Consider the following 22,275-nt stretch of genomic DNA (forward strand, 5'->3'; position numbering starts at 1 on the left):
GCCTGTGACAGAGCAAGACTCTGTCTCAAAGAAAAAGAAAAAAAAAAAAAGAGAGAGAGAGAGAGACTTAGTATAAAGCTACAATAATAAATACTATATTTTACTAGTATAAGAATAGATACATATGGAACAGAATAGAGTACCAAAATAGACCTACATATATTTGGTCAATTGGTAATTTTTAAAGGTGTCTTGAGAATTCAATGGGAAGAAGATTTTTTTTTTCAACAAATGGCAGGAATAATTGTATATATATGCAAAAAAATGAACATCAACCCTTACCATACACAAAAAATTAATTTGGAATAGATTAAAGATCTAACTATAAGAGTTAAAACTATAAAATTTCTAAAAGGAAATATAGGAGAAAATCTTGTGACCTTGGGTTTGACAAAGATTTTTTTTTTAATTCAGGATAATCTGTAAGAATTCTTTTATAAAATATAAAAAGTGTGACCCACAAAAAAAAAAACAATAAATTGGATTTCACCAAAATTCAAAAGACACTGCTAAGAAAATGAAAAGGCTGGGAGACATTGAGAGAAAATATTTGCCAAACATATCTGGAAAGGATTTATATCCAGCATATACAAGGAACTCTCACAACTTAATAATGGGAAGGCAACCTAATTATGTTTAATGGAGAAAAATATCTGAACAGATACTCTACCTAAGAATATATATAAATGGCAAAAAAAAAGCGTATGAAAAGATATTCAACATAGTAATGCCATTTTGGAAATGCAAATTAAAACCTTGAGATACTAGTACAATTTCACTAGGATGTCAAAAATTTGAGATACTGACAATGCCATGTGTTAACAAGGATGTGGAGCAGCGGGAACCCTGGTACGTTATTGGTAGGAATATAAAAAGGTACAGCCACTTTGGGAACCAATTTGGCTGTTTCCTATAAAATTAAATATATGTTTAGATTATGACCCAGAAATTCCACTCTTGGTATTACCCAAGAGAAATGAAAACTTGTAGTCACATGAAGACTTGTACTCAAATGTTCATAGCAACTCGATTCATAGTAGCTAACAAACTGGAAACAAATGAAATGTCTATCAATTGGTGAATGGCAAATAAAACGTGGTTTATTTACGCAATGCAATTGAACTCAGCAATAAAAGGAGTGAAATACTGATACCCACAACAATGTAGATGAATCTCGAAAACCTTACACTAGGTGATACAAGCCAGACACATCTATAATTGTTTTAGTTTGATTTTCTATGAAAAAGTACTGTAGACTGTGTGGCTTATAAACAACCTAAATGTTATTTCTCACAGTTCTGGAGACTGGAAGTCAGAGATCAGGGTGCCAACATAGTCACCTTCAGGTGCAGGCCCTCTTCCAGGTCGCAGACTGCCAACTTCTCATTGTAGCCTCACATGGCAGAAAGCAAGCTAGCTCTGTGGCCTCTTGTTACAAAGGCATTAACCCCATTCAAGAGGGTCCCACCCACATGGCCTTCTGCAGGTCCCATCTCCAACTACCTTCACATTGGGATTAAATTTTAGCATATGAATATTGGGGCGGGGGACATAAACATTCTGTTCACAACAGATTCTCTTTACGTGAAATTCTACAAAAGGCAAAACTACTGGTGGTTATCATGTGCCAGTGAGCGAGGGGATGGGAATGGGAGGGGATAGGGTGAGGGACTGATTGTAAAGGGGCACGAAGAAATTTTTAACTTTATTTATTTATTTATGTGTTTAGAAAGTGCCTCAGGTAGAAAGAACTTTTTAAGAGTGAGGGAAACGTTTATGGTAGTGATCACACAACTGTCAACGTTTGTAAAATCTCATTGAATTGTACACTTAAACTTGTGAGTTTTATTGCATATGAATTATACCTCAATAAAGCTGATTTAAATTAAAAAAAAACTCTTAATTCATGATTCTCTTTCCTCTCCTCCTCCTGGACATAAGACCTGCATTCAGGGTCATTAGGTAGCACCGTGGTTTCAGGCTGGTTGTCTGGCCGACGGTTGGTGTCTGACCATGCAGGTTCCTCCTGAGATGTGCATCCACCTGGGTCTTAGACATAGGTCTCAATGGTGGCATCTTCTGAGAGTTCTGCATTCCCCACTGGCTCTCAGTTGTCTGGTCCACAAAGCTTTCTGGAGCAGTGTCCCTTCATCCCAGTTTCAAGGACTTTTGTAGTGTAGTGCTCCCAGCCAGCCTCTGCACCTCTCCCGTGCCACTCTGTGACCTCTCTTGGGCCCTCTCTGCCTAGTCATCTGTGCTTCATCACATAAAGTAATGAAGGTGGTGATGGTTCTGGAACCTTGCCTCTTTTTCCAAGTACCACCTGGGAAAGGAGGCACATTACCCCCTTGATATTCTTGAATGTTCAGGTTCCACCATTTCCTCTCCTAAGACTTGTCCTATGTAGATGAGGTACCTCAGAGGCTTACACTGATTTGTTTTTCTCACCAACTCTCTTTGTTCTCCAAATCAGAGATATTTATTTATTTATTTTTACTTTTAATTTCTTCTTCCAATGAAAAGGTAGGAAAATTGGCTTGGTAAGTATTATTCTAACTCTATAATTAATGTCAGAGCCATTACCTTCAAAGGAAGAAAATAAATTGAGTAAGGGATGCTGCCCCAGGAGAGAGAAAGACTAAAGTGGAGATCTGCCAAGGGCCAGTGAAAGCCTGAGAACAGGAAATACTTATGCAACAAAAAAAGGAGGCTATGAAATTTGTAGACATGGGAGAGGGAACTTTGCCTACTTCACTTATTATCTAAAGTGGTTCTTCCCCTGACTTAGAGTTGACTTGTATTCTTTTAAAGTCTTTTCTTTAATGGTGTTCCTCCCTTTCCCCTGATCCAATAGCCAATGTCCTATACAGCATTTCTTATCCCAGATTTAAATGTCTCACGGTGAGAACTGAAGATAAGGTCTTTTAAGGCTCTCACACCAAAGCCTAAAGGAGTGCTCTGGGACAAATTCATGCCGAAAAGGACCCAGATCATCTTTTCCAGCCTATAGATAACTGAAATATTTGGTCCGGCTCCAGGATGACCTCTCTTTATTTGTTCCTTGTGAAAATAATGTAAGGTACATTATGTATGAAATAAAAAGAACAAGGCACTGGTGGGAGGAAGCTGACATTTATTGAGGCCAATATGCTGAGATCTGGGGAGACATGCATTGTCCAATTTAATCCTCACAATAACACTGAAATCATCTTGCAGTTTAGGAAACAGCTACTAAGAGGTAGCATACTTTGCCCAACGTCACCCAGGAAGGAGAGGAATGAGATTCAAGCCTAAATTGATGAACTTCAAAGTAGTTCTTTCCGTTACCCCATGCTGCCATCCTGGTAGACTAAGTCAAAACCCCTAGTCTCAGTTTTAGATAAAAGAAGGAGCAAGGAGGAAGAGGAGGTGGAAGAAGGGAGGAACCTGGCTAACAGAAATCAGTGGTGGGAAGCAGTGATAGTCCATATTTCATGGAATTCTTTCCTAAGCAAACAGATCCATCTAGGTCCACAGTTCCTACTATCCAGGGTGTGAGAAAGAGGAAGGGGTTAAATGAAAAAGCAGGTTTGCAAGGCAATTACCTAATTAGGTAAGATATATAGACTAGTATTGTAATGTTATACACATGCTTTTTGGTATCACCTTTAAAAATTCCAGCAAGGAGGACAGTGGGACTTTTCTTTCTTTTTTTTTTTTTTTAACAATAAAAGATAACATTTAATTTTAAAAATTAGCAAAGCATCTGAAAAAACATTGCACCAACCCAAATGTACAGATGGCAAAGAAGTGTATTAAAAGATAATATCAATCATTAAGAAAATTAAAATTAAATGTGTAATGAGAAACACTTCAAGATATAGCTATTGAAATGGCTAGAATTAAATACACATATACATTTACATGACAATATGAAATGCTGGCAAGGATGTATTACAAAAGGAACCCTCACTCATTGCTAGTGGAAATGCAAAATGGTTCAGGCATTTTCAAAAACAGTTTGGCAGTTACTTTTAAAATTTAACATACACTTGACATATGGCCCAGCATTTTCACTCATAGATACCTTTGGAAGGGAATTGAAAAATCAAGTTTACACAAAAATGTAGATGAGAATATTTATGGAGCCTTACTAAAAATCACTAAAAACTGGAAACAACCAAGATGCTCTTCAGTTGGTGAATGGATAAACAAATTGTGGTACAATCATAAACTAGAATACCATTCGGCAATTAAGATAACTGTTGATATTCATACAGCTAGGATGAATCTTAAATGCATTATGCTAAGAGAAAGAAGCCATATCCAAAAGGTGACATGTGATATAATTCCATTTATATGACATCCTGGAAAAGGCAAAATTATAGGAACAGAGAACAGGTCAGTAGTTGCCAGGGGTTGGGGGAGGTCCGAGGGGTTGACTATAATGTGCTGTACAAGATAATTTTTAGGGTGATGGAATTGTTCTATGCGGTACTATGGAAGAGGATATCTGACTTTTTACATTTGTCAAAACTCACAAAACTGAATTTTAAACTCACAAAACTGAATTTTATTGCATTCAAGTTTTTTTTTTTTAATTATACTTTAAGTTCTAGGGTACATGTGCACAACGTGCAGGTTTGTTTCATATGGATACATGTTCCATGTTGGTGTGCTGCACCCATTAACTCATCATTTACATTAGGTATATCTCCTAATGTTATCCCTCCCCCCTCCCCCACCCCATGACAGGCCCCGGTGTGTGATTTTCCCCTTCCTGTGTCCATGTGTTCTCATTGTTCAATTCCCACCTATGAGTGAGAACATGCGGTGTTTGGCTTTTTGTCCTTGTGACAGTTTGCTGAGAGTGATGGTTTCCAGTTTCATCCATGTCCCTACGAAGGACATGAACTCATCCTTTTTATGGCTGCATAGTATTCCATGGTGTATATGTGCCACATTTTCTTAATCCAGTCTATCACTGATGGACATTTGGGTTGGTGCAAGTCTTTGCTATTGTGAATAGTGCCGCAATAAACATGTGCGTGCATGTGTCTTTATAGCAGCATGACTTATAATCCTTTCAGTATATACCCAGTAATGGGATGGCTGGGTCAAATGGTATTTCTAGTTCTAGATCCTTGAGGAATCGCCACACTGTCTTCCACAGTGGGACTTTTCTAACGTGCACATTTTCATAGCAAGCAAGAGGAGTGGCCTCCAGTGTGAGGATTCTAGATTGCACCCAAACAGGCAGAATTTCTACTTTACAGACCTTCTGGAAGACTGTCAGCTTTAGACCTACCCAGGCATTCCAAATCTCTTACAGGATTTGGAGCTCTTAGGCTCTGCTCACTGCTAAATTATTTGGAAACTAATTAAGGGAACTGATAGCACCTTTCAGGCACCTTTTGAATTTCTGAAGCCTGCCTAAACTTGCAGAATGACTGTAAATTATTGTGGATATAAGAACAGTGTTTCTCGCCACACTGTGTATATGTGAAGGTTGTCCTTTTGTTTGTAACTATAGCAACAAGTTCTATAGCCCGCTGTTTTGCTCAGCTCAGCCTTGCCACCTCATGGACTGCCTAATAATTGCTGCTCAACAATAATTTGTCTCTAACTGATTTACACTGTGTTGGCTTGCTTTTTCTAAAAGAGTCCTAGCCTTAACACTGTTGCAGTGACAGAAGTCAAATTGTGTCAGCCTGCCTGTATTGTTGATCCTGCTTTTGGCTATTGAAGGCCAAGAGGAAAGGGCTTTGCTAAGACCACAGAGAGTCTTGTATGGTATAATAGGAAAGAGTGAGGGATTTGGAGCCAGGTGACATGGGTTTAAATAAATACTGCCAATCCTTGCTGTGTGATCTTGGGCACATCATTTATACTCTCTGTCAATTTCCTCCTGTACAAAATGGAGATAATTCTTATGGTATGTGGTTGTTAGGACAAAGTGAAGTAATACAAGGGAAAGTTTTGTTTAAATTGTGAAGGGTTATATAAATATTATTATTAGGCGCCCTGAACAAGAGTGCTTGCATGCTGACAAGGGCAACCTGGAGGGTGTGTTGGAAACACATCACGTCTGTTTCTATGGCAGTTCTGCCTCATGTAAGGTGCTGCCCCATCATGAGCCCACATGTTATACCTACTCAGAAATGAGTAATACAGAGTTTGTTTTGATTATGTAGGTTTCCGAGAAAAAAGGGAAAAAATATATAAGATGCTTTAAAGAGAGAGTGAGGATCTTTTCTTGGGTCTGTGCTTGGGTTATGGTAGGAATGGGCAAAGGAAAGCAAGGGGATGGTGAAATGAAGGAGAAGGCCTAGAGCTCTCTCAGCACCCTTCCATCCTCGGGAGGGGTGCTGATTCTGTAATAGAGACTTGGGTTCTCCACCATCATGTTGCAATTAACAGATTCCTCATGGATTACACATGCATATAATCTAAGAGGTAACTGTTTAACATGTCTGAACATTAACTTTAAAGGCCAGATATGCACTTGAAGCTTTCTTTCAGAGTTTCGCTATTTGTGCGTTTGTGTGGTTTTAATTGAAGGTAGTTCAAACCCCATTGTTACTTTAACACTGCAATTATGAGGCAATTTTTATCTGTACATATTTACTGCAAGAGTTTTCATTTTTCCTTTAAGATTCTTTTTGTTTTTCCTGTAGGATTCTTTTCTTTTCAGGATTCTTTTTTCGAAAGTCCTCTTTATCATTCCTTTTAGGAAAAAAAAATGTTGTGATTTGATTTGTTGGGTCTTTGAATAACATTTTTACTTTCTTTTTTTAAAAAAGCATCTCCATAAATATATATACCTACTATGTACCCACAAAAATAAAAACAAATAAAATAAAATATGTATCTATATCTTAAAAAATGTTTCAAGTCTAACATTGTCTTTGCATGGTAAAAATGAGCATTGTATAATTGTACATAGAATATAAAATCTAGGCAGGAATAACTGCAATCATTTTATCTGTGGCTTTTAGGACTATTAAGTTAGTTCCATCTGATTTTATTGTTGTTGTTGTCCATTAAATGGATCTGAGGTATGCCTCATGTCAGATTGGCTGCCCAATATTCTGAGCCTGTCATATAGTGGACCGGAGGCCCCGTAGGATGAGCCTTAAATTTTATAGACTTTTAATGTTATCTCCAAAAGATAATATACATATAATTACCAGAGATACACTGACAGAATTGAAGGCACTTGTCATACAACTTTATACCACAATTTTTGTAACCCTGTTTTGAAGTTTCTATGTTTTTTAACATGTTAGGAAACTAAAACAAAACAAAACAAAAAAATAGAAGTGTCCCAGAGTTCTCCCTTCCTCCAAGGGGTCAGCTCTGAGTTCCTGTAGAAACATGTTGTAATTAACTTTGTAGAGCAATGTGCTGCTGGGGCAAGGAGCACCCAATCTTGTCTTCAGGGCAGTCAGAAGAGCCAAGTCACAAAAAAGAACACTCAGGTTCTGTGTGGGACTAGGAGAGAAATAAATCATGTTCAACTTTACATTACACCCTGCTGTTTCTAAAATGAGCAAAACCTGTGCTTGTTCAATGATGAGTAATATTGAAAGACCGTGTGGTTTTCTGCTACAGCTTTCTTGAAGCATTGCCATTTTATTGTCCAAAAGTCACATTGCTTGTGTATCCTGCCCCATTCTCTGGAGCATGCAGTATTTGGTTTTTACACATGTTCCTTGTAACTATCTAAAAATGTTTCCTTAAGAATTCAAAATCAAAACAAATTGATGATCACCTATGTTTCGTTTGAAGAAGAGGAATTACTGATGTGTATTACAAAACAAGGGGTACCCTGCAATGTTTATTGCTTAATTATTCTTTGTGAAGCTTCCTATTTTGGCTTATTCATATCCTCTGCTTTCTTAAAATCCCCTTAAGACCACATCCTCTTCTCTTCAGACTCCTACAGCATCTCATGGTACTGCCTTGCCTCCTTCCAGTGGGGGCTGCTTCTCTGCAGAACTTGCTATGCCAGTGGTGCTCCCTGTAAGTGTGCAGTGTGTGGCCACCCTGTTTCTGTGGTCCAAGTTATCATAGCACCAATTTCAGTTAAAACGTTTAGAATTTTATGTCTGTGATTTTTTGATTAACTTGTCTTGCTGCCAGTCTCTGCGTCCCCTAAGGTCAGGAACCTTGTCTGGTCTTGCTCACCACGGTACCTATCTCCTACCCATAGCACAGTGGCTGGGTCCCAGCCTCCAGATTGTTTCCTTGCCTCTAAATTCACACCTTTTCCAAGCCATTCTTCTCATTGTCAGCAATATCTTTACAACTCTGCCATGGCTCCCAATGCCTAGAGTTCAAGTCCCAAATTCCAGGCTACCAGTTACTTTTTCAGCCCTATCTACTCTCCTAAGAACGTTGCTTTTTATTTGGGCTTATTTTACCTCAGCTTATGTGACAGAGAACTAGTTCTTTCCCTGCCTTACTTTCTCTTCAGATTATACATTGTTTGCATATTTGCAAATTCTTTATAGGAAAACTCAATAAATATTTATTTAATTGATTTAGGCATTCTGGAGATATAAGTCTCTAGAATTACCATACCTGATGGCTATGTAGTTCTTCCTATGCCAGGAATTTAAGGTGTTATATTAAACATTCCCTGTTTATAACACCATAGCCTGAGAATATACTTTATTCTATTATTTTATTTACAGCTGTCAATCATATTGCCTGCAATATGGAACTATTAATACAATGGGCTTTGCAATCCTATATATTAACTGTCTTTGGATATTTATTGGTTTTTTTTGTTTTTTGTTTTGAGACAGAGTTTCACTCTGTTGCCCAGGCTGGAGTGCAGTGGCGCTATCTCGGCTCACTGCAACCTCCGCCTTCCAGGTTCAAACGATTCTCCTGCCTCAGCCTCCTGAGTAGCTGGGATTACAGGCGCCCACCACACCCGGCTAATTTTTGTATTTTTAGTAGAGACGGGGTTTCACCATGTTGGCCAGGCTGGTCTCTAACTTCTGACCTCGTGATCCGCTCACCTCCGCACCACAAAGTACTGGGATTACAGGCGTAAACCACCGCGCCCAGCCAGATATTTGTTTTATCCATTAAACTTTGTTATCTGGTTAAGTCCTTTCCTGCCTGTTTAATTAGATTAATTAGTGTTTTTTTGTTTTAATTCACACAGACTTTTTTATATTTGCCTCTGTTGGGTTTTCTTTCACTACTCATTCTCCCTGTCTTTTCCTTTTTTAAAAAACACGTTATTGAGGTATGGGTGATGTATAAAATACTGTACATATTTAATGTATACATCTCAATGAGTTTGGGGATAAGTATACACCCATGAAACCATCAACCATCATCAATCTCATAAACATATCTATCACCTTCCAAAGTTTTATCCACCCCCTGTATTATTATTTTTGTTGTTCCTTTATCATAAGATCTAATCTCTTAGTAATTTTAAGTATACAATAGGGTATTGTTAGCTACAGGCACTATGCTGTCTAGTAGATCTTCAAAACTTATTTATCTTGCATAGCTGAAATTTTGTACTCTTTAACTATTACTCCCCAGTTTCTCCTACCCCAAGTCCCTGGCAACCACCATCCCACTCTGCTTCTATGAGTTTGACTACTTTAAGTTCCATATATAAGTGAGATCATATAGTATTTGTATTTCTCTGTCTGCCTAAATATTTCATTTTCTATCCATGATGTTGCAAATGGCAGAATTTCCTTTTCTATGGCTGTAAAATGTTCCATTGTATACATATATCGCAATTTCTTTGTCCATTCATATGTCCATGGAAACTTATGTTGTTTCCATATCTTGGCTTTTGTAAATAGTGATGAAATGAACGTGGGAGTGCCAATATCGCTTCAAGATCCTGATTTCGATTCATTTGGATATATAACCAGAAGAATTGCTGGATAATAAGGAAGGTTTATTTTTTACTTTTTGAGGAAACTTCATACTGTTTTCTATAATGGTTTACCAACTTACCTTCCCACTAACAGCGTACAAGTGTTCCTTTTTCTTCACATTCTCATCAACAATTACTATCTTTTGTTGCCATTGCTTTTGGTGTTTTAGACATGAAGTCCTTGCCCATGCCTATGTCCTGAATGGTAATGCCTAGGTTTTCTTCTAGGGTTTTTATGGTTTTAGGTCTAACGTTTAAGTCTTTAATCCATCTTGAATTAATTTTTGTATAAGGTGTAAGGAAGGGATCCAGTTTCAGCTTTCTACATATGGCTAGCCAGTTTTCCCAGCACCATTTATTAAATAGGGAATCCTTTCCCCATTGCTTGTTTTTCTCAGGTTTGTCAAAGATCAGATAGTTGTAGATACGGCATTATTTCTGAGGGCTCTGTTCTGTTCCATTGTTCTATATCTCTGTTTTGGTACCAGTACCATGCTGTTTTGGTTACTGTAGCCTTGTAGTATAGTTTGAAGTCAGGTAGCGTCATGCCTCCAGCTTTGTTCTTTTGGCTTAGGATTGACTTGGTGATGCAGGCTCTTTTTTGGTTCCATATGAACTTTAAAGTAGTTTTTTCCAATTCTGTGAAGAAAGTCATTGGTAGCTTGATGGGGATGGCATTGAATCTATAAATTACCTTGGGCAGTATGGCCATTTTCATGATATTGATTCTTCCTACCCATGAGCATGGAATGTTCTTCCATTTGTTTGTATTCTCTTTTATTTCATTGAGCAGTGGTTTGTAGTTCTCCTTGAAGAGGTCCTTCACATCCCTTGTAAGTTGGATTCCTAGGTATTTTATTCTCTTTGAAGCAATTGTGAATGGGAGTTCACTCATGATTTGGCTCTCTCTTTGTCTGTCATTTTTGTATAAGAATGCTTGTGATTTTTGTACATTGATTTTGTATCCTGAGACTTTGCTGAAGTTGCTTATCAGCTTAAGGAGATTTTGGGCTGAGACCATGGGGTTTTCTAGATATACAATCATGTCATCTGCAAACAGGGACAATTTGACTTCCTCTTTTCCTAATTGAATACCCTTTATTTCCTTCTCCTGCCTAATTGCCAATGGGATCTAATTAAACTAAAGAGCTTCTGCACAGCAAAAGAAACTACCATCAGAGTGAACAGGCAACCTACAAAATGGGAGAAAATTTTTGCAACCTACTCATCTGACAAAGGGCTAATATCCAGAATCTACAATGAACTCAAACAAATTTACAAGAAAAAAACAAACAACCCCATCAAAAAGTGGGCGAAGGACATGAACAGACACTTCGCAAAAGAAGACATTTATGCAGCCAAAAAACACATGAAAAAATGCTCACCACCACTGGCTATCAGAGAAATGCAAATCAAAACCACAATGAGATACCATCTCACACCAGTTAGAATGGCAATCATTCAAAAGTCGGGAAACAACAGGTGCTGGAGAGGATGTGGAGAAATAGGAACACTTTTACATTGTTGGTGGGACTGTAAACTAGTTCAACCATTGTGGAAGTCAGTGTGGCGATTCCTCAGGGATCTAGAACTAGAAATACCATTTGACCCAGCCATCCCATTACTGGATATATACCCAAAGGACTATAAATCATGCTGCTATAAAGACACATGCACACGTATGTTTATTGCGGCATTATTCACAATAGCAAAGACTTGGAACCAACCCAAATGTCCAACAATGATAGACTGGATTAAGAAAATGTGGCACATATACACCATGGAATACTATGCAGCCATAAAAAATGGTGAGTTCATGTCCTTTGTGGGGACATGGATGAAATTGGAAATCATCATTCTCAGTAAACTATCACAAGAACAAAAAACCAAACACTGCATATTCTCACTCATAGGTTGGAATTGAAAAATGAGAACACATGGACACAGGAAGGGGAACATCACACTCTGGGGACTGTTGTGGGGTGGGGGGAGGGGGGAGGGATAGCTTTAGGAGATATACCTAATTCTAAATGACGAGTTAATGGGTGCAGCACACCAGCATGGCACATGTATACACATGTAACTAACCTGCACATTGTGCACATGTACCCTAAAACTTAAAGTATAATAATAATAAAAGAAAAAAAATTACTATCTTTTGTTTTTTCAATCATAGCCATCCTAGCAGGTGTGAGGCGACATCTTATTGTGGTTTTGATTTGCATTTCCCCAATGGTTGGTAATGTTGATGACCTTTTTACATACTTGTTGGCCATTTGTATGTTTTCTTTGGAAAAATGTCTATTCAGCTCCATTACCCATTTTTTAATGGGATTATTTGAGTTGTTGCTATTCAGTTGTATAAGTTCCTTGTATGTTTTGGATGTTAACCCCTTGTCACATATATAGTTTGCAAATATTTCCTCCTATTCCATAGGTTGCCTTTTCATTTTGTTGATTGTTTCTTTTGCTGTGCAGAAGTTTTTTAGTTGGATGTCATCTCACTTTATTTTTCCTTTTGTTGCCCATGCTTTTGGTGTCATATCCAAAATATAATCACTAAAACCAATGTCAAGGACTTTTTTCCTATGTTTTCTTCTAGGAGTTTTATGCTTTCAGATCTCATGTTTAATTCTTTAATCTAGTTTGAGTTAACTTTTGTGTGTGATGTAAAACAAGGGCCTGATTTCATTCTTTGGCATGTGGCTATCCAATTTCCCTAACACCCTGTATTGAAGAAACTGTGTTGTGCATTCTTGACATCCATGCCAAAAATTACTTGACTGTATATGCATTGGTTCATTTCTGGGCTCTCTATTTTGTTCCATTGGTCTTTTATTTTTATTTAATGCCAGCACCATACTGTTTTGATTACTATAACTTTGTGCTACAATTAGAAATCAGAACATGTGATTTTTTCTAGCATTGTTGTTCCTGCTCAAGGTGGATTTGGCTATTTGGGGTCTTTTATTGTTCCATATAAATTTTAGGATTTTTTTTTCTATTCCTGTGAAAAAAGTGCCATTGGAATTTTATAGGGATTGCATTGAACCTGTAGATTGCTTTGTATAGTAAACCATTTTAACAATATTAATTCTTCTAATCCATAACATGGGATACCTTTCCATTTATTTATGTCTAATTTCTTTCACCATAGTTTTATAGTTTCCAGTGTACAGATCTTTCATGTCCTTGGTTAAATGTATGCCTAAGTATTTTTATTCTAAAGGTTAAAGTTTTTCTGATGATCTCTATCAGAACTCTGTTGTAGTGTCTTTTAGTTGCTTCCCTGTGTAAATACTTTACTTGCTCTAAAATATTTAGAATGTTTTCAGAATGATAGAGATTGAAAACTTTAGCAAACTGAAGAATTTGTACAGATTCAGCATGGTACTTATCATTTGTTGCCTAGGTAAGCTGCATCATATTTAAAGGTGCAGTGCTCTGAGAAATTGTCTGAATCTAAGTTTTCAAAGTTAATACCATCTTGATTATAAAGATTTCAAGGCCAGGCGTGGTGGCTCATGCCTGTAATCCCAGCACTTTGGGAGGCCAAGACAGGTGGACCACCTGAGGTCAGGAGTTCAAGACCAGCATGGCCAACATGGTGAAACCCTGTCTCTACTAAAAATACAAAAATTAGCTGGGTGTGGTGGCACACGCTTGTAATCCCAGCTACTCTGGAGGCTGAGGCAGGAGGATCACTTGAACCTGGGAGGCAGAGGTTATAGTGAGCAGAGAATGCACCACTGCACTCCAGCCTGGGAGACAGAGCGAGACTCTGTTTCAAAAAAAAAATACACATATATACGTATTTTTAAAATAAATAGATGCACTATACTTTGCAACCCTTTTGTAATAGCAGAAAACTGGAAATATTCAATACGTTTATAAATAGGAAATTGAGTAACCTATGGTGCATCTATGCAAAGGAGTTCTATGCAGGTATGAAAAGGGATGAGATCTATCTCTGTATATTCCTATAAAGTTCTTTAGGATATATTATTAAGTCTAATTGTCTAGGTTTTGCTTCAAAATAATCTAGAGAGTTCAGAGGGGAAGTGGAAGGGTTATAGATAAAATTGCTCATGAATTGATATTTGTTGAAGCTTGTTAATGTGTACTTGAGGAATAATTGTACTAATCTGCTACTTTTGTTTATATTTGAAACACTTTTTCTTTCTTTCTTTTTTTTTTTTTTTTGAGACAGAGTCTCGCTCTTTCTCCCAGGGTGGAGTACAATGGCGCAATCTCAGCTCACTGCAACCTCCACCCGCGGGGTTCAAGTGATTCTCCTGCCTCAGCCTCCCAAGTAGCTGGAATTACAGGCACATGCCACCATGCCTGGCTAATTTTTTTTGTATTTTTAGTAGAGATGGGGTTTCACCATGTTGGCCAGGCTAGTCTTGAACTCCTGATCTCAGGTAATCCACCTGCCTCCGCCTCCCAAAGTGCTGAGATTACAGGCGTGAGTCACCATGCCTGGCCTTTGAAAAACTTCTTAATAAAAAAGTTAAATAAGATATAGCCTAATGTTCTGAAGGAAATATTTTTCTGGGATATTCATTCACATTTAATATCCATGAAAGGATTGAGTGTACATATTTTAGTTTATTCACAAAACAAATTTAAATATATAGCCAAACCATTTTTAGCTGCTTGAAGATTTAAGCAGTAAACTGTGATTACCTAGCAAATATAAAGTATTGTAATGCCATAATAATAATGGTTATTTAAAAAAACACTTTAGGCATTGAAAAAAGCAAACATGTGTTAAAGAAAGGGAAGTCAAATGATACCACTGGCTATTAACATCACATAACAACAGACAATCAGATATTTGGAGCCTCCTGATGGAAGTATATGTTACCACCTCTGAAGTATTGTTGTAGCAGCAGGAAGAGGAAAACAAGTACATGTATAATTTCCAGCTGGCAGAAAATTAGAGATAGAGTGAAGCTCAAGTCCCAGAGGCATTATCACATTTAATCTGCACATCTTTTTGAAACATAAAAATTAGTTGTTGTTTTGTTTTACTAATTTTACCCCATTTTAGAGAGGAGTAAATTTAATGAATAAATGATATGTCTGTGACCACCTAATACATTCAAGAACCAGAACCTACCAAGCCTTCTGGCTTCTTATGATGGAACGTGCTTTCCATGTTATAGAGTGAGGCTCAGTGTCATCAAGGAACAGCCAATCCAATGAGATTGACATGAGAAATGATACATATTCAGCAGAAGATCAGACCTTAAAAGCATGACAATTGCGGTTATCTTCTCTGGCAAGAGAAGAGTGTAAGTATAATATTCTGTTGATTCAGTGAAGATTCATGTATTTCAGAGATCAAAAAGAGCTGATGATGATATTGGCATTCTCTTATGCAATGGAGGCATTTTACCTGCTCTCTCTCCAGAAGGGCAGTCATCCCAATGTCACCAAAGTGGACCAATGGAGCCCTTGCTGACTAAGACAGAGTCCTTTTAGAAACTGTTGTGGATCTGCTTGAATACATGACCAAATCGATGGCTAATATGCAAGGCCAGCTTCAGCCTCATAGATGTATGACCTACGCAGTCACACAAGGACCTGCTCTCAGAGGGGCCCTGCACTTGGTTTAACGCCCTGCTGTCACCATTTTTAAATACTTAAAATTTTATTTTTGAGCTTGAGTTTTGTAAATAAAGTCTGTTGGAACAATTGAACATTCACATGAGCAGCACAGATAGGCCAGGCAGCAGTGTGCACATGCACAGGCCTGAATCGATGGCTGTGGCAGAGGGTGTGGGTGCCAAGCAAATAGGCCTGTGGCCTGGTGCTCAAATGCATGCATCAGGGCAGTTTGGGGTATCACAGAGTCCCAAGGCAGCCAGGCCAGCACTTGATTGCAGATTGGCAAAAGCAATGGCAGCAATAGCAGCAGAGGCAACATGACAGCAAAAGTAATAGGGACAGCTACATCAGTGATGGCCTCAGGAGAAAGAAGAGGCCTGCATGGTGACAGTTCTGGAACCTACCATGGGAGGCTGGTCCCCAGCACCTGTCTCTGTGGTATCTGCACATATAATAAGGAAAGAAACTATTGGCACTCAATGCAGAAAACTTTTTTAGTAAAATATTACAAAATAAAAGCAAACACACAGACATTGCAATAAAACATGTCAAGGAGTTATTAGAATTCTTCAAAGAGTTTAAAATCTCCAGTTTTGAAAATTGCTATAATATTGCAAATCAAATATCCATAAGTTTAGGAATAGAAATTAAAGATGATTGCATGTGACAGAAAATAATAGTTTTCCAAGCTTGAATAAAGCTTATGAAGCTTTGAATAAATGAAGTATGAACAAGAAAGACCATTTTAAATTTTATTTTTTTTTTTGTAATTGAACATACAACAATAGAATGCATATAAGCAAGTGTTCTGGTGTATATACAAAATATAAAGCCACTTTTGGATTATTGCACAACCTCCAGAAGTTACAGGAATTGTCAGAGGAAACATTAAAATGAATATTAAATAAATGTACATTTAAAATTAAATTCACAGAGGAAGCTGATTTTTACGAAGAGTTAAATCTTTTTAGAAAATTGTTCTATGAGAATCATTAGCTCAAAAGGTTATATTTTGAAATGATTTATCAGAAATTTATCTAAATGTTATCACAGCCTATAAATATTCTTATAAACTTCAGTGAAAGATGCATGAGCAGGAAGATTCTTCTCAAATTAAAAATTGCCAAAAATTATTTATGATCTTGCATTTCCCAAGAGCAGCTCACATCACTTTCAGTTTGATCAATTAAAAATGAAATTACAATGAGTATAAATTTTGATGATCTAGTAAATTAATTTGCAGAAAAGTGAGCCAGAAAAATCTTATGATCAATCAAGATATTACATTATTGTTATTTTATTATATAAAATTGTGACATCAAAAATATTTTCTTAGGATTCATTACTATTCACTTAGTTTTTGTTGCTATTCACATATTACTATTACCCCTATTATATTTTATAAGTAATAAATTTTTTTAAAGGGAAAACTTTTTATATATTGGTAACCTTCAGAGAACATTTTTCTGACATTTTGACAAGGAATCCCAGATTTGTTTTTTTGTACTGGGTCCTGCAAATTATGTGGGTCACCCTGCCAATATGATTTGAGGAAAAAAATTTTCGAAGCTGGTGTTAGCAGTTGCCCACAGCAATTACAGAAGAACCTCAGTTTTGCTCCTGTGGGAATTTGGTTTTGAACAAACTAACTTTCCAATAAGGAGTGAATGAATTATTGTTACTGCATTGATTTAGTGTTAAGCATTTCGTTTCTGAAAATTCAAGTAAACTATTTGCAATTGTAATATTCTTTGGACATTAGAAGAACAGCAGAACTTGTTTGTCCCGTTGGCAATTATTTTTAGCACACATTCTAAGTATGTTATTTGCTAGGTGTTGAAGGTATATGGGTAAATAAGAATATAGTTTCTGTTCTAAGAAGTCCAATAAGGTAGACAATATGAAAAATAGTAAATTACAATACACTGTTTTAAGCACTTTTCTACAGAAATATGTACAATGTATAGATTATAGAGGTATCAGAAAATAGCTGGAGAGGTCTCTGGCTTCTTGTTTCATAAATGTCTAGGCTGATACTGACTTGCATTCTCATTATAATTCATATATATTTTACATATATAATTCATATATATTTTTTATTTTCCAATTAATGCAACAGTAGCATACTTTTCAAAATAAGAATGATTGATTTGAATGCAACAATAGAGAGTATCTTTGCAAAAAACAGTCTTTTATAATGAGATTATAGCTAACTTTCCTGATTTGTAGTTTCATTGAACAATAGCTTATTCCAGTTTTTTGCTTATTTTTATTATTTTCCATTAATTTTACTTTATAAGTGAAGACACTCCTAAATAGCCACATATGGATTAATTTTATTTTAGAATCGTGAAAAATGGAAGACAGTAGCACAGACACAGAAAAAGAAGAGGAAGAGGAGAAAGATGAAAAGGATCAAGAGCCCATTTATGCCATAGTGCCCACAATTAACATTCAAGATGAGCGGTTTGTTGATTTATCTGAAACTCCAGCTTTCATTTTTCTGCATGAGGTATATTTTTCTTTATATGTTACTACAGTAAAGCCCAACTCAACATGTACTTAAAAATTCAAATGAAGCCAATATCATTATCAAAATTCTTTATTACATATATCCTGTAGGTGATATTTACAACTTGATACACTAAAACAAAATGGTCCCTGCCTTTTCTTCCAAAAATTTATCATGTAATTCCGAACCAGTGCAGTAGTGTAGGTTCTGATACTTTCGTAGCATAAGTATTTGCACATATATTCGGTCAGTTACATACATTTCATGGGTTGGTACATGAAATAAAGAAGATTTCTTTTATTATTGCATATACTACATTTACTTCCATAAAATTAAAATATCTTGTCATATAATGATAGAAAGAATATATATTTACCTAGCTAACTATAGTTACTGCAGTGGAGCACTGAAATCTGCTGTTTTCTATCAGCAAATAAGCAAAAAGGGGAATATGATGAATTATATATTCTCATTATGTGAATTTTAAAAAGCAAGATGAACATTTAGGAAATACCCATATATGAGGAGAGTTTTTTTTTTAAGTAATGGCTGACTGTGTATTCAGCTGTTACCTTGTCATGCCTGAGAGCTATACTTTAGAAAATGATTTAGAGGACATTTGAATTTCAGATGATAAACTTTATATAACTGAATAAAACATTCTAAGAAATTTGATAGTCATAGTAAAAAATAAGTTTAAAAAGTCTTAAAGCAAAAACAGTTTATTAAAAACCAAGAAGCAAAACCAAATTGGAACAGAATGCAATAAAAAAGTAATTTTAAAAATAATAGTGCTATATATGTGTATACAGGATCTAAATTGCTAAATTGTTCACTTTTTCTACAGTTTTGACTTTTTCTTTTATTTTGACATAATTTCAGATATACAGGACAGTTGCAAGATTAGTGCAAAGAATTTGCATGTATCTTTAACCCAGATTTCTCAGATGCTAACATCTTACCACATTTGCTTTATCCTTTTCTTTCTATCTTCTTGTTCTCTCAACCTCTCTCTTTCTCTCTCTCTGAAGACACGATGCCCCTTTATACCTAAATGCATCACTATATTTCCTAAAAATATATTCATTCTCTTAATCATAGTACAATTATATCAGGAAATTAACATTGATATCATACCATTTTCTAATCTGCATACCTTATTCGGGTCTTGCCAGTTGTCCCAATAATGTTCTTTATAGCAAAAGAAAATTCTAGATTATGTATTGCATTCAGTAGTCATCTCTTTAGTCTCCTTTAATCTAAAGGAAATTCAGGATTTCTTTAGTTTTCATGATATTGACACTTTGAAGAGAAGAGGCCGGTTATTTTGTGATTTTCTTTCAATTTGGATTTTTCCGATTTTCTTATTATTAGATTCATGCTATGTATTTTTGGTAAAGATATAAAGACACAATCTTGTATCCTTCTCAGGTATCTTCTACTAGGAACACATGATGTTGCCTTCTCCCATTGCTAGACTTGTTCATCCTGATCACTTGGTTAAGGTGATGACTTCCAGATTTACCTTTTATTTATTTTTCTGTTTGAAATTAATAAGCACCTCAAGAAGAGATACTCTGAGACTATGTGGTTGTCTTACTCCTCTTAAAATTTTCACCTACAAGTTTGGGATTTATTGGTGATACTTACCCAGATCAACTCTTGTTATGATGGTTGTCAAATGGTGATTTTCTAATTCCATCATTTCTTCTATATTTATTAGGTGGCTTTCTACTATAAGGAAGAACTTTCTCTTCTTTCCTTATTTATTCATCTTTTTATCAGGGTGGACTTAGGTTTCTCACTGTCATTCCTTTTCATGCTATCATTGTCCCACATTTGGCCAGTGTACACCCTTCAGGTAGGCTCACTTGTCCTTCTGATATGCTCCTGTGATTCCTTCTGCACTTCCTTACTTTCTGGCACAAGAATGTGTTCTGGGCTCATCTTGTATTTTTTTTTGCTCCAGCCCTAGAATCAGCCATTTCTTGGAGGATCCCTAGTTCCTGTTACTGGAGAATGATATTTGGAAACTAAGATATTAATGCTGAGCATGGTCATTGATCCTAGAATGTCATAGCTTCTAGCCCCTCTCAGTGGACAGAGCTGGGAAACAGATTCATGAATATTTATATCCACACAAATTTAAATCTATTTCTACATCTATCTTTATATATTTTTTAATCTAACTTTTATTTTAGATACAGGGCATACATGTACAGGTTTTGTACATGGGCATATTGCATCCAGGTGGTAAGCCTAGTACTCGGTAGGTAGTTTTTCAACCCACACTCCCCTTCCTCCCTCCACTGTCTAGTAGTCTGCAGTGTCTGTTATTCTCATGTTTTTGTCCATGTGTGCTCAGTGTATAGCTCCCACTTATAAATGAGAATATGCAGTGTCTGGTTTTCTTTTCCTGCATTAATTCACTCAGGATTATGGTCTCCAGCTCTTCTATGTCTCTGTGAAGGACATGATTTCATCCTCCTATATGGTTGCATAGTATTCTGTGGTGTATATATATAACACACTTTCTTTATCCAATCCCCCACTGATGGGCCACTAGATTGATTCCACATCTTTGTTATTAATAGTGTGGTGATGAATGTATGAGTGCATGTGTCTTTTTGGTAGAATGATCTATTTTCCTTTGGTTTTATACCCAGTAATGGGATTGCTGGGCTGAATGGTAGCTCTGTTTTAAGTTATTTGAGAAATCTCCAAACTGCTTTCCACAGTGGCTGAACTAAACTAAAGAGCCTCTTCACAGCAAAAGAAACTATCAACAGAGTAAACAGACAATCTACAGAATGGGAGAAAATATTGCAAACTATGCATCTGAGAAAGGTCTGATATCCGGAATCTATAAGGAACTTAGACAAATCAACAAGCAAAAAACAAATAACCCCATTTTAAAAATAGGCAAAGGACATGAACAGACGTTTCTCAAAAGAAGACATACATGTGGCCAACAAAAGTAGGAAAAAGTGCTCAGCATCACTAATTATCAGAGAAATACAAGTCAAAACCACAATGAGATATTATCTCCCACCAGTCAGAATGACTATTATTAAAAAGTCAAAAACAATGGATGCTGGCAAAGGTATGGAGAAAAACAAATGCTTATCTTTGTATTTTTAAAACCATGATTTCCTTCCTCTAATCTTAATATTTTAAGTGAAGAGTTCACATTTCTGTCAAAATCCATCATATGTCGAACTTTACAATAGAATTTCTACTTCTCCACCACTACCCTTAATAATCAAATTAAAAATAAGGCTAAACTTGTGTCATACATTTGTTTGATATAGTAGCTACCAAAGACGTTGACTCAACATACACTTATGATGTAAGCTCCTGCATTTTTAGGTCTGACATAAGTTGTTTGAAACCCAATCATACCCGATCTTTGTGCTAGTTAAAATAAGTCCTCCCCATGTGGTTAAGATATAGCCCACTTGTTTCTCATCCTGCTAATCCCAAACCCAAAACACCCCACAGCTGCTAACTGTGATAAAACTTAATGATCAACACCAGAGTCATATAAATAATTTTCCCCCTTCTGGCGTGTTTTCCTTAAACCAGCCAATCCACAACTCCTGTGAGAAGACCGGAGGGATAATACCCATATACCTTAATAAAGGTGAGCTCCCATAGCTGCTCTCTCACTCCCTACCCACTGCTGAGCTCCCTGCCACCTCCAGACTTATCTGCGCTCCCCATCAGCACCCCTAAGCTGTCAGATCTGTAAGTAATAAATTTCTTCTGTTTCATGCGTTTGGTTTCACCTTCTCATTTTTGTCATTGTATCTCACCTGACTGACACACAGGAACCTGACGGCCTGCCCGTCAGGGCTCTTCTAAAAAGCAGCTATCTTGGCTTGTAGCCACTCTTCACAGAGTGACCTTAAGACCAGTTTGTAAAGAAGCCAAAACAGTAAAAATCACAACAACTTGAGTTTATTTGTAGCAAAAGTTATGCTAATAGTAAAGATTATCTTCAAGGTTTTCTAAGCCAAAGATTAAGGTTTGTTTTGCAAAATTAAAGAACTTAGGACAACTTCTCATGCATGTTGATCCTCAATCTAACAATTTAATAAATATTTCAAGAATCTCTCAATATACATGGATGCATAATTTATAGTTATTAATTGCTGGGTATAACAGGCCTCTGATAATTATATCCAAGAGCTTTCAATAATAGTTTCAAAGAACTGTGCTATGTACACTTTTGAGTAGTATCAAT

At 36.5% G+C, this 22,275-nt stretch overlaps 1 protein-coding gene across 9 annotated transcripts in view; it reads left to right on the top strand.

Annotated features, from left to right (window-relative positions):
- Positions 1 to 22,275, top strand: part of CCDC146 (coiled-coil domain containing 146) — a 172,157-nt gene that overhangs the window by 26,943 nt on the left and 122,939 nt on the right. For 3 of the 9 annotated variants that reach the window (XM_055114574.1, XM_063605931.1, XM_055114582.1), the window contains exon 2: positions 17,863 to 18,029. The exons of 4 other annotated variants lie outside the window; for them this stretch is intronic. In XM_055114574.1, the coding sequence (XP_054970549.1) occupies positions 17,874 to 18,029 (156 nt within the window). In that variant the 5' untranslated portion in view covers positions 17,863 to 17,873. Of the gene's footprint in view, positions 1 to 15,071; positions 15,202 to 17,862; positions 18,030 to 22,275 lie in introns of those variants that run through there. 2 more of the 9 variants (XM_034964292.2, XM_055114576.1) reach the window with 1 other exon arrangement.

Source organism: Pan paniscus, chromosome 6 (assembly GCF_029289425.2).
Source record: "Pan paniscus chromosome 6, NHGRI_mPanPan1-v2.0_pri, whole genome shotgun sequence".
In the NCBI taxonomy this organism is placed as follows: domain Eukaryota; kingdom Metazoa; phylum Chordata; class Mammalia; order Primates; family Hominidae; genus Pan; species Pan paniscus.